The sequence below is a fragment of the Callithrix jacchus genome, chromosome 15, assembly GCF_049354715.1.
Source record: "Callithrix jacchus isolate 240 chromosome 15, calJac240_pri, whole genome shotgun sequence".
NCBI classification, from domain to species: Eukaryota; Metazoa; Chordata; class Mammalia; order Primates; family Cebidae; genus Callithrix; species Callithrix jacchus.
The window spans coordinates 66,443,460-66,456,240 of NC_133516.1; the positions used below are offsets into that span (position 1 = coordinate 66,443,460).

Sequence of the window (12,781 nt, forward strand, 5' to 3'; positions counted from 1 at the left end):
ATGTAATGTCTTTTGTCACCTGGAGAGCTTCTACCATCCTTTAAAATCCTGCCCAAAAGATCTTTCTTCTATAAGAATTTCTCTAGCTCTCCCTGGTAAGGCTGCAACTTTCATTCTAAGTGTCCACAGTGCCTGATTCCATCACTGTACCAGTACGTACTATACTGTGTCACAATTTATTCACCTATTTTTATATCTGTCTGATATGATTTGGATCTGTGTCCCCGCCCAAATCTCATGTCAAATTATAATCCCCAGTGTTGGAGATGGGGTCTGATGGGAGGTGATTGGATCATGGGGATGGATCCTTCACTAATGGTTTAGCACCATCCCTTTGGTGCTGTTCTCATGATGGTGAGTGAGTTCTTAGGAGATCTGGCTGTTTAAAAGTGTGTGGCACCACCCCCCACCTATTCTTCCTACTCCTGCCATGGAAGATGTACCTGCCTCCCCTTCACCTTCTACCATGATTGTAAGTTTCCTCAGCCATCCCTAGAAGCTGAGTAGATGCCAGCATCATGCTTCCTGTACAGCCTCCTGAACTGTGAGCCAATTCAACCCCTTTTCTTTATAAATTACCCAGTCTCCACTGCTATTTTTTTATAGCAGTGCAAGAAGAGACTAACACTGTCTTTTCATAAAACTATGTGTCTGAGATGGGGACACAAAAATTGGTGAAATATAGTTCCCATTCTTATCTTTGATAAAACTCATAAGTTTCATAAAACTATGAAACTATTTCTGTGTCCCCATCTCAGACACATACTAGGAAGTCAATTAATAGAGTATATGCCAGATTCCCTGCAGTATTTCTGCAACTGGCCACCTGTTCATTTCACTTCCTTCTAAGTCATCCGTTGGGTGGCTCTGCATGGATACAATTGTCCCATCTTGGGATTTTTCATCTTCCTGAATTACCTCTCAGGCAGGGTTTGCAGAAAGCTTGAATCTGCTTCAGCATGCACCCCAAAACATAATATCTATGCATTCTTGTATGCAAAGTCCCTCACAAGAATACCTATATTCGTTCATTCATTCAACAAAAATTGTAACCATCGGCACAATGGATGTTCTAGGTGCCAAAAAACACTAATGAACAAGAGAAACCAAACTTCTTATCGAGTTTCAGTCCTGGTGAAGAGAAGAAACAAAGAAAGCACGAAAAATATCATACAGCTTTTTGTGCTCTGTTAAGAATTCAGGTCAGCTAATCTTAAGTTGCTGTTTGGCCACTTAAGATGGGTTAGGCAGCAGGTGGCATGCAACCTCAAAGCAGAACACCAAGAAGGAGCCAGTCAAGTGGTAATCCAGGGCAAGACCACTGCAGAAAGAGGGAAAAGCTAAGTGCAAAGGCCCAATGCATGTACAAGATTGGAGCAGTCCAAAAACCAGTACAGGCCGGTATGGTTGGATGGAATGACAAGGGGAGAGTGACCAGAGGAGGGAAAGAGGGGGGCAGAGCGTGGCTTTGTAAGTTCAGATGAGGGGCTTGGATTCTATTCTCATATAGTGAGATGCTACTGGAGGTTTTTAAACAGGGAAGAGACATGGCCAGATTTAAATGGTATACAAATTACTACTGGCTGCTGTGGGGACAGTAGACTATGGGGACAGGAGAAGAAGCAGGGCAGCCACTTAGAACCGTGATTCTCAACTAGGGGTGATTTTTGCCCCCAGTGGACATTTGGCAATGTCTAAAGACATTTTCGATTGTCACAACTGGGAGTGAGGATGCTATGGCATCTAGTGGGTAGAGGACAGGAATGCTGCTAAATATCCTACATTATACAGAACAGCATCTTCAACGACAAATGATCCAGCCCAAAGTGCTGACTGTAGGTAAGCTCTGAGTCAGGAGACCCTGAGAAACCTCGGGTTGCACTGGTCCCAGCTAGAGGTAATGGCAGTCTAGGCCAGGATGGAGGAGATGGAAAAGGAAGGAAATTCACTGTAGTTAATACTTTGAAATGTTGAGCGGTTTTCTCCATATTTTTTTAGACCCCCTTGGTCCCTCCTCAGTCAGTGAGGGCATTCTGTGTTCATTGCCTCCAGGATAATACAGAGAGAGAGTCAATTCTTGGCTTCTGACTTTCAAAAACCCTTAGGAAGGAGAGGAAGAACATGAGATTCATGGATAACAGCTTTGAGTGGATGTCTGATGAAAAAGCCAAGATAGCACCCTCATTCCCCACCCCACTGTATTCACACATGCGTAAAAATTTCCTGGACCAAAGCAGAGAGTAAAGCAGTAAAGCAAAGTATATGTAGGTATAGGGATCTGTAATATCTATAAGAAAAAAATCTGCACCCTGCCCCACTCATCCCGAACAAGCCCAGGGAGGGAGGTAACAAGGGAACCACTGAACAGATTCACAGAATCTAAGAGCGGAGAGAAGCCAGGTCACTTCCCCAGGCAGAGCCCTAGGGAGACACCAGGGGAGAAGCAAGTGCTGAGTGTGGCCAAGACAGGCCCGAGACAAATGTCCAGGGTCCCCCACAGCCCAGCGTGTTGTGTGAGCAGCAGGATGGCCTCTAGTGCCTGCAAATTGCATGGAAGGAGCCAAGGAGAGGGGAACACGGGAGGGGAACACATGAGGAAAGAAGGAAGGATTGCTGACAAGGACCAACCACCAAAGACCCAATAGGAAGGAGTATGTCCCAGTAGCTGTCAAAGTAGATTGATGATAAACCACAACGGGTGTCCACACAGGGCCTTGGTGCTGCCTAAGTCCCCCTGGATCTTGGGACACAACCCTGGAGGAAAAGGGAGGGAAACCCCAAATTGACTTACACTTATTTCTGTCACCCCCAGCACAATAGAGATATAAGGCCGAGAGAAGTGGCTCATACCTGTAATCCCAGCATTTGGGGAGGCCAAGGCAGGAGGATCACTTGAGGTCAGGAGTTCTAAACCAGCCTGGCCAGCATGGTGAAACCCTGTCCCTACCAAAACTATAAAAATTAGCTGTGTGTGGTGGCTGGCACCTGTAATCCAAGCTACTTGGGAGGCTGAGGCAGAAGAATCACTTAAACCCGAGAGGCAGAGGGTGCAGTGAGCTGAGATTGCACAACTGCACTCCAGCCTGGGCAACAGAGCAAAACCCTGTCTCAAAAAAAAAAAAGAATAGAGATGTGAAATGGAGACTGATTCACCAAGAAAGAAAGAAAAATATATTTCTTGTACATCTGGGTTTATAGCTGAGGTATGTTCACTCTGAGGCACAAGAGGACATGGGCTCTTTGTTCATCTGTGCCATTATCACCTGGCATTGGCTATGCAATCCCAGGGGCAGAGCCAGCTCCATTCAAGGTACCCAGAACACTCTGCTGCAGCAGCGTGCACCCCATTACCGTCACAAACAAATGGGCACAAGCAATGCATATTGATCTGGACTGTGTTGTTTCCAAATTACCATTAAAATCAATGGTTGAGCATTCTGTAATTGGAAATGTCAAAACTCACATTTTCTAGGTGAACTCAAAGCACTAATGTTGATACCACTTAGCTCAACTGGATGTGCATTTGTTTTCCTTCTTTCCCTCTTCAAACTACCCTCTGAGAAAAGTATAAACATTAGGCAACTAGGCAAGAGGCAAAAAGAAAAAGCAGCCAGATAATCCATGAATTGTGCAGCCTGACATATTATAAAATGTAACTCAGAAAACAGTCTTGGGAGCTAGTCCATGAAAAAGATCTACACAATCAAGTAAGTTTGAGGAAAACCCATGGCCCCTACTCAGCAATTCACACTTCACACAGGCAAGATTCCCAGAAGTCCTGGGGGAACCAGGCCTATTTCACTCCATTTATTCTAGAATTTCCAAAATCTATTTGAGCACACAACTACTTTCTTTTCACCCAACACCTCTTTATATCCAGTTTCATGGAATACTCTTAGGGAACATTATCCCAAGCATAAACTAGCAGCACAATTCAAAAAACTAAGAGAATAGAGCTGCAGTGCCATTGCTGGCCACCCAAGATATTTTATGAACATCAACAATCTATCAGGAATTAATCTTTTCCAAGGGAAATCAAGCTCAAGACAGCTTCCCAGGCCCTGTATTAGGCCAGAAGTTCTCAAGCTCAGCACCTTTACAAAGTCATGGAGAGACAATGTAAAAGTAATCTGAAAGAGCTTTGAAATTTTAAAGGTGATGAGCTTGAGAACTTCCGGCCTAATACAGGGCTCAGGAAGCTGTCTTGGGCTTGATTTCACTTGGAAAAGATTCAAAAGTCCTTTCCTTCACAGCTATTAGGACTCAATTTCAGAAGGCAACCTAAACTCATCCCCTCCTGACCTCACCAATCCTTACCTTGCTAGACACCCTTGCCTCATCTTTCTTTCCAAGGTACTACTCAGCTCTTCCTCCCTAGGCAACTGCCACACACCAGAACAACTCAACTCAGTAAAATGTACTGATCACCAACTACATGATGGGCGCTACACTACAGTAATGAACCGAGCAGATCAACCTTCCATCCTCGTGGAGAAACAGTCTAAAAGTAATCTGAAAGCCAGAGTCCCTCTCCAAGCATCAATTTCCAAATATGAAAAACAGACGGAGTTGGACTAGAAGACACCTACAATTTCTGGTTCCTACTTCCAGGTTGGTGGGGGGGTGGGCTGGCTAGCGAGAGGTAGAGCTGGCAGCCTGCATCCCAGCTGTGCAGGGGGGAGTTGCAGTATACACTTTCCCAAAGATGACTTCCCAGGATGGGACTGAAGAGATCTGACCTTAGTGGCAGATCTCTTAGTGGCATCAAGTGCAAACTAGGAGAGGCTGGATTAGCAGGAAGATGGAAGTGTCAGGAAGGGAAGGAAGTCAAATGTTAAGACCCACCCCAGACTTCCCCCATTGAAGGAATCCCTGGGTTGCAGACCATTGTTGCCTTGGCATGCATGTTGCTTTCCTGCACCCTGGGAAGTGAGGAAGATGCTGGTTTAAACCTAGCTCTGCCACTGTTGACTATGCAATCCAGTGCAATCTATTTTATTTCTCTGAACTTCAGCCTTTCATCTATAAAATGAAAACAATAATGACTACCTCACAGAGTTACAGGGATCACAAAATAAGATACTCCATATATGAGTGAGACATAGAAGCTAAAAAAAAAAAAAAAAAAAGAATTACCTCCCACTACTAAATAAAGCTATAGCCTGAAGCATGGCTTTAACAGTCACTGAATGAATGAATAATAGGAGTTTCTGGAAAGGAAAGGTCATCGCCAACACATGACCTCTAGTAGTAAAAACCCCAGAAATGGCCAACGTGAGCTCTCAGATCCATTAATTTCCCCAGACTGGGAGGGGCCTCAAAGGAAGTGCTCCCTAGACCACACCCCACTGAGATGGCTGTCAATATAACAGCCTACACCAAACCTCCACTAAGAAACATCGTCTCTACCAAGGAAATGCAAGGAAATCAAGCAAACCATTAAGAATATTTCTTCTCCCAGTGAAACCTCTACTTTCAATAGAATAGAAAGTGTGGAAGCTATTGAGTTGAATGTTTATGTCCCCCAAAAATGCATATGTTGAAGCCCTAACTCCCAATGTGATGGTATCTGCAGGCAGGGCCTTGGGGAAGGGATTAAGCTTAGATAAGGTCATGAAGGTGGGTCCCTCGTGATAGTATTAGCACCCTTATAAGAAGAGGAAGAGAGCAGACCAGGCACAGTGGTTCACTCCTGTAGTGCTGCACTTTGGGAGGCAAAGGCAGGTAGATCGCTTGAGCTCAGGAGTTTGAGACCAGCCTGGGCAGCATAGTGAGACCCCCATCCCTACCAAAAAAATACCCAAAAAGAGCTGGGCATAGTGGCCTCTGGTCCCAGCTGGATGGCTGAGGTGGAAGGATCACTTGAGCCCAGAGGGTGGAGGTTAGAGTGAGCTGAGATCATGCCATGCACTCTAGCCTGGGTGACAGAGTGAGACCCTAATTCAAAAAAAAAAAGAAGAAGAGGAAGGAGAGAAAGTGAGAGATTTCTCTCACTCTCCATTTCTCTCACTCTCCATAAGCATGCACTAAGAAAAGGCTAGATAAGCATATGGCTAAAAGGCAGCTGTCTACAATGGGAAAGATCTGGATGAGGGGAAGGGTATGGAGGATTCAGAGAAAAGGGACTGGTTGCCAGGTGTGGTGGCTCACACCTGTAATTCCAGCATTTTGAGAGGCCAAGGCAGGTGGATCACTTGAGGTCAGGAATTCAAGACCAGCCTGACCAACATGGTGAAAACCCGTCTCTACTGAAAATACAAAAATTAGCCAGGTATAGTGACACATGCTTATAATCCCAGCTACTCAGGAGGCTGACGTACAAGAATCGCTTGAACCCAGGAGGCAGAGGTTCCAGTGAGCCAAGATCATGCCACTGCACTCCAACCTGGGTGACAGAGCAAGACTCTGTCTCAAAAAAAAAAAAAAGAAAAAGAAAAAGAAAAAATGAAAGAGAGAGAAAAGGAAGTGGTCTTTTGTGGTTATAAGAGCACAAGCCAATCATAGAGAAAAATGACTGAAAATAAAATAGGAAAATTGGCTGACACCCCATCACCAAGGACTTGTACAGACTTCAACTTGTAGACCATATTTTACAAACTGTGGCCCAACAGGCTAAAACGATTCTACTGGCATGTTTGTTCAGGAAGTGTTTTTAAATTTTTAAGCCACCATTTAAAAATCAAGAGATTTTGTTTAAAAATCCAGATTCCCTTGAAATGCTGAAGGAACTGACCATTCTGGGCTTACATTCCTGCCTAGGAAGGGCAGGCCAGAGCAGCAGCTGCCCTCTCTAGATGAACTCCCCACTTGGCCACAGTCCCCACTACTCCCCACTGTTTCCCCAACCCAGCCTGCTTTCTTCATTTAAACCTGTTGAAATCAGTGAGCATTCCTAAGGTGGTCTTCTAATCACTGTACAATATATACTCTAAGATTCAGCTCATTCTGGCACTCAGTTGGAAGTTTTTTGTGTTTTGATTTTTTTACTTCTTTCTCTCATTTTTATCACCATAGTCCAAGAAAACTCTTAGAAAGCAAAGAATGAATCACATATTTTGTGTCTCCCACACAATTCAGCACAAGACTAGGTACAATGTAGATAATCAATTTTTGTTGAATTAATGCAGAAATTAATGAGTAAACACATGTACCTCTGTGGTCATCTTCCATACCTGCCCTTCTTCCTCAAAACTCTACACTTTTGCTACTAAGAAGATGGATGCATATGTAATAAAAAAATAAAGCACCAAAGTCAATCATTGCATTTCTATTTCAATTTTCTATCAGGTTGAAATGGAAATGGAAACTCTGAATAAATGCAGAACTGATCATGATGTCTGGCAGCAAGATGAATCAGAAGCCCTGGGAAAGCCTACAAATAAGATCACCAAACATTATCAGTGATCTTTGAGGGAATCATAGAGAATAAATAGGACAGGCGCCAAAAAGCTGGAGGCAGGCAAATGTTCTAATTTTCAAAAGGGGAAAAAAGTTATAGTTTGCTAGTTCCAGACTAGATAATGTGATGTCACTCCCAAGCAAGGTTCTTGAACATATTTGTTAACGACACTTATGAGCTCTGAGGACAGGAAGTAATGTCCATTTGGCACCAGCATGGGGTCACCAAGAACAAGTCATGTTAAATTCATTTCATTTTCTTCTCTCTGACAAGGCTCCCAGCCTAGTGTATGGAGAAACACAGCAGACACAATATACATGGTACACTGAGGGAGCAAGCAGCACAAAAGGCTAATTCAACCCTTGGGCTATATTAATAGAAGTATTAATATAAGACAGCAGAACGGAGGTGATAGTTGTCTTGTCTTTGGTCACATCTAGAGAATCATATTCAGAACTCAGTTCTGCTCTTGATATAGGATACTGAAGTATAATCTTTGGAGGCCCTTTTGGCAAAAACCTCTTTAAAAACATAAAGCTTTCATCCAGATTTCTGGCATCTGTTGAAAAATTGGAAAATCTGACTGGGCCTACATTCCTAAACCTAAATAGCAATAACTGGTTGAACCTAAGTACTGACTGCCCATTTAGACAGGACATGTACTCTGAGGTCCGTCATAATCATCACCACGCCCTCTTCTACTGCCTGCACTTAGGTGGTGGGCCAGCTGTCACAAATCTTTTATGTGGCCAGCTTCACTCATTTATTCTATCTGCCAAGCACCCAATGACACTGAGGTTTGCAACCCAGTATGCAGTAGAGCCAAAGGAGAGTGGAGATGGTAAGTGGTAGTGAACCACCTTATTATATGAGGATAATCATTGTCAGGAACTTAATCCCAGGCTCCACACACCCCATGGGCAGTCCCAGGGAAGACGTATCTGTTTTGCTCTAGTCCAAAGGGTAAGGAACTATAGAACAATAAGTAAATGAGAGACATATTCAATGCAACATTTTAAAAAAAAATGTTTACAAGGGTCAGGTGCAGTGGTTCACACCTGTGATGGGAGGCCAAGGTGGGTAGATCACTTGAAGCCAGGAGTTTGAGACCAGCCTGGCCAACATGGTGAAGCCCCATCTCTACTAAAAAATCAAAAATTGGCTGGGTGTGGTGGTGCACACCTGTAATCCCAGCTACTCAGGAGGCTGAGGCTAGAGAATCACTTGAATCCAGGAGGCAGAGGTTGCAGTGAGTCCAGATCATGTCACTGCACTGCAGCCTGGGCAACAGAGCAAGACTTTGTCTCAAAAGAAGAAAGAAAAAATGCTTACAAGAGCCAGAGCTGTCTAAAGATGATAGACAATGTGGGCTTGGGAGGTGGTGAGTTCCCCATCACTAGAAACATGCAAGTATATGGTTTACTACTGCTTCATAATCAACGGGCTTCAAGTATCTGATGAGGTAAGAAGAGGCATGAATCTTTCTTTCTATTTTACAATAGAAAAAATACTGTTCTAAAACATTCCTTTTTGTTAGGTCTGTAAATTCTTGAAAAAGAGATAAAAGGGAATAAGTCAACAAAGAACTCAGCACTGTTTTTAAAAATCAAAAGTTCCCTTCACAAAATTTACAAAGCAAAAAATCTGTCTGACTAGGTGAACCGTTTGTATCCAACTGGCCAGATGATTCCCAGGGAGAAAGGTAATTGGCCTTGGGCACTGTTTTTGGTGACTGGTCAAATGTTCTTCAGAGGCATGCAACAAAGGCAACGGGATGAAAGTAAGAAGGTAAACAATGGAACTCCATCAAGAGGCTGCCAGTTCCCCCAAAAAACTGCCATCTGGGGCTGACATCAATCCTTCAAGGGGCAGCTTCGGGCAAACAATGTATCAGGGAACACATTGGAGAAAATTGGCCTCGTGACCTTGGGCAAGTCATTTAACATTAACTGGGCCTCAGTTTCCTCATCTCTGAAACTGAGCTCACACTTACCCTACTGTATATTGTGTGGGCCAGGAGTCATGATGTCTGGGAATGAGCCATAGAAACTGCAGGGCCCTATACACACACCAAGAATTATGATGGTGATTAACATGCAGAATTTTAAAAGAAAAGATTCCAGAGGGTTTCAGGTACAGCCATATTCTGACCTGAATCTTGTGGATGTCAATTCTAAAGGAATAAGATGTAACTCCTTTAACCAGAATCCAGAGAAATTCAGTGTTTGGAAGAGACAAGATCATCTGGACACATTTCCTAATGAAATGCATGGTAATTGGTGCATTTCTTTTGAAACTCATGGTACTTGCTGATTAGTTGTTAAAATAATAGATGAAAGGCCAAAAGCAAAAGGATCAGCCAGAGCAATTAATGCCTAACTGGCCCTGAAGAAAAGTTCACTGGCCCAGTAGCAGCAATCCTTCCAAAATGAGATAAGCACATTTGTTACCAAGAAAACAATTATAAAACCTGAACTGTCCAAAACTCAGCATCCCCTTCTCTCTCATGGCATTTTCATGGCAACCTTAATTTTTACAAAATAATAATAATTGGCCAAATTCATTTTATAAGACATAAATTCCCTAAAAAGAGTCTATTCAAAGATTGAAACTAGGCTTTGGTGTTGAGCAGTCGGGTGACTTCAAATCTCTGACCAATAAAGGGCTTATTTCTAAATTTACAGCAAGGCTGAGACATCATAAGTCACTGTTTTCCACATTGAACTGAAAAACCGAAGACAGGAAACCAGGAAAGCACAGGGTTTTCTGCTCCTTTTGCCCTCAGGTCTGCCCAGAGGTGATGAGCACACTGGGTTTGACCAAGACTAAAAGGCAAAAAGGCTGTTGGTGAGACTGGGGAAAAAAAAAAAACAGAGCCCTCCCACAGTGGCTGCTCCACTCCCAAAGTTTCCCAAGCATCAGAAGCGTGTATGGCAGCTGTGGTGCCCAGCCTTCCCGCTGCTTTTAAGGAGGCCACCCGGCTCCCTGGGTCATTGGGTCTTCAGCTGCAGCAGCACCCAGAAGCAAGTGTGGCAACCTCAGGTCGCTTGAACCCCAAATACCCAACTTGCTTAACAGTCTGTGCATAAGCTCAAAGATAGGCCTCCACTGAAGACATATTTTGCTTTTACTCTTTCTAGGAGGGGCCACAGCACACCCTGTGTCGCAGCAAGGAGAACCACGACCAGAAAGAAAACGGACACCAAGAGGCACGGGCCCAGGCTCCCCACAAGGCGCACGCTCAGAGAAAAGGGGAGCACAGTGGATGGAGCTTTTAGATTTTCCTTGCCAAAGCTGAGCCTAGTACAGGTAGGGGTGGGAGAAGCCCCAGTCTGGCCTGAATGAGGACGCAGCAAGCCTGCATTTAGCCATACAATTGTGTTCCCTTTCCTATTTTGCCTGGCCAGAGTGGATTTAGGGAGCGGCTTCTGAAATAAGTATACACCCAGTGGCACAGAAGCTGCAACCAGCAACCAGAGGTCATCTCGCCCTCCCGGCAGGCTTCTCCTGGAACCCCAGAAGCTAGGCAGCACCAACCAGCCCAAACGGCATGCTGAGGTGTTGGCTTTGAATGAAAGCTGATGACTCTAAACACCAGGGCACGGAGTAATTGGGCTGCACACCACGAGATAATACATTTTCTTCACTGAGCTTCCTCTTTATGCCTAAATGCCTGCATTAGTCTGGATCAATATGCCCCATAACAGTTAATCCATGGCAACCCAGGCCAGCCCAGAGACACCGACAAAGAAGTGCCGCCCAGAGATGCTGCCTCGCTGTGCACATGCATGTGAATTCCAGCCCAGAGAAAGAGGCGGAGGCAAAAACACCACCACCAACAGAAACCAAAAAGGGGAGGGAAAAAGAGCAGATGGTAAGAAATAAACCCCAATATTAAAGGGCTTTTACCGTGGCGGGGAAGGGATAGACGTAGTGACTGTCAAAATGGCCTTAGAGTGACATGTCACCGCCAAGATGATAGAGTATCAGCGACGCTCCTAAAGTCAGGCGTAGGATCCTCCTCACACACCTGCAATGCAGAGACTGCTGCCCGTTCCATAATCCACACTCCCAGCCCCAGCGCTATCTGCAGTTGAAACCAGTCCGGACTTGTGCGGCTGCCACTGTTCCTCCTCACAAAAAGATTATTGATGCATAACATTTCATAATGGCAGAGAGGAAAATTGGCGGGGGGGGGGTGACCAGAGCAAGAGAAAAACAAAAGGGGAGGAGAAAAAAAACTCTCCCAGCCAGCATCTCACCTTTTATTTGGGCTTCATATTCAGCAATGATCTCTTTGTCTTTCTTGAACTTAGTTTGAGATGACATCTTCCAATGTGGCCAAAGGAACTGTCAGGCTGATTTATTTCTCCTTTTCTTTTCGAGTCCTCTCTCAAGCCCTGGTAATCACACAGCTCTGGTCGATTTCACAGGTTTAGGGACTAATCTCTTTCACTTGGCTGCAGAGCAGGGAGAAAAATCCTTCTCCTTCTGGGAGGAAAAATCTCTTTACTGGCCGAGAAATGGCTCTAGTAGCTTGCTGTGGTCAGCTCCTCTTGCAAAAGAAGAATCACCCTAGGAGCACAGTAACCTGCCCCAGATTTTCAAAGATGTTTCTTCCAAAAATAATAATAATAGCCAAGAGCACTCACACACACATGCAAACATACACACACACTCACGCGTGCACACGCACACTCACCCAGACACACACACAATTGTGATGTGCACACAGGCATACACACACACCCTCACACGCACACACACTCGCTGGATCACTCACACACACACATCCACGAGAGGCGCGGCGCCTCCTTGGTCGTGCAGTCAGCCACTGGCTCGCTTTTGAAGGCTCTGCTAAGTCGATGGTCAGGTTGCCAAAGGACCGGTCATCTCGCATCCTCCCTCCCTTCAGTGCCTCTGGTCTGCTGTCCAGTGAGGATCAAAGCCAGGAGAGCGAGATGGAAGTTTTCCTGCTGCAAAGCTTAAGCTCCGGTGAACCCAGGGCTGGACTGCTCGCCCTGCAGGGCTGGCTGAGCGCTCCCCCACCGCCTACGTCACTAGACTCCGCCTCCCGGATTTTATAACAACTGACACATTGTAGCCTACAGGACAGCAGAACTCACTGCAAGCAAAAAGGGGAAGAAACACTTACAAAAGGGAAGGCAGCAGGAAAAATAATCGGGTTGGTGAGGCTTGAGAGGTTTCTGCAAACTCCAAACATTAGCACTTGGGTTAGGGATTTTTCTTCCAAAAACTAAAGATCTTCCCTTTTTTTTTTTTTTTTTTTTTTTTTTGCATTGTGCAATTTAATTCAATTTCTGGAATCAACAGCTATATGATGGTTTGTCACAATGCCGGGAGAGTCTAGCAGAGGGCCTG

At 44.7% G+C, this 12,781-nt stretch overlaps 1 protein-coding gene across 12 annotated transcripts in view; it reads right to left on the minus strand.

The window, feature by feature from the left end:
- SRGAP3 (SLIT-ROBO Rho GTPase activating protein 3) overlaps positions 1–12,434 on the minus strand; it is a 267,844-nt gene extending 255,410 nt beyond the window's left edge. For 9 of the 12 annotated variants that reach the window (XM_035276174.3, XM_078351588.1, XM_035276173.3 and 6 more), the window contains exon 1: positions 11,662–12,434. In XM_035276174.3, the coding sequence (XP_035132065.1) occupies positions 11,662–11,728 (67 nt within the window). In that variant the 5' untranslated portion in view covers positions 11,729–12,434. Of the gene's footprint in view, positions 1–11,308; positions 11,547–11,661 lie in introns of those variants that run through there. The other 3 variants (XM_078351586.1, XM_078351585.1, XM_054245910.2) reach the window with 1 other exon arrangement.
- Between the last annotated feature and the right edge of the window lie 347 nt (positions 12,435–12,781).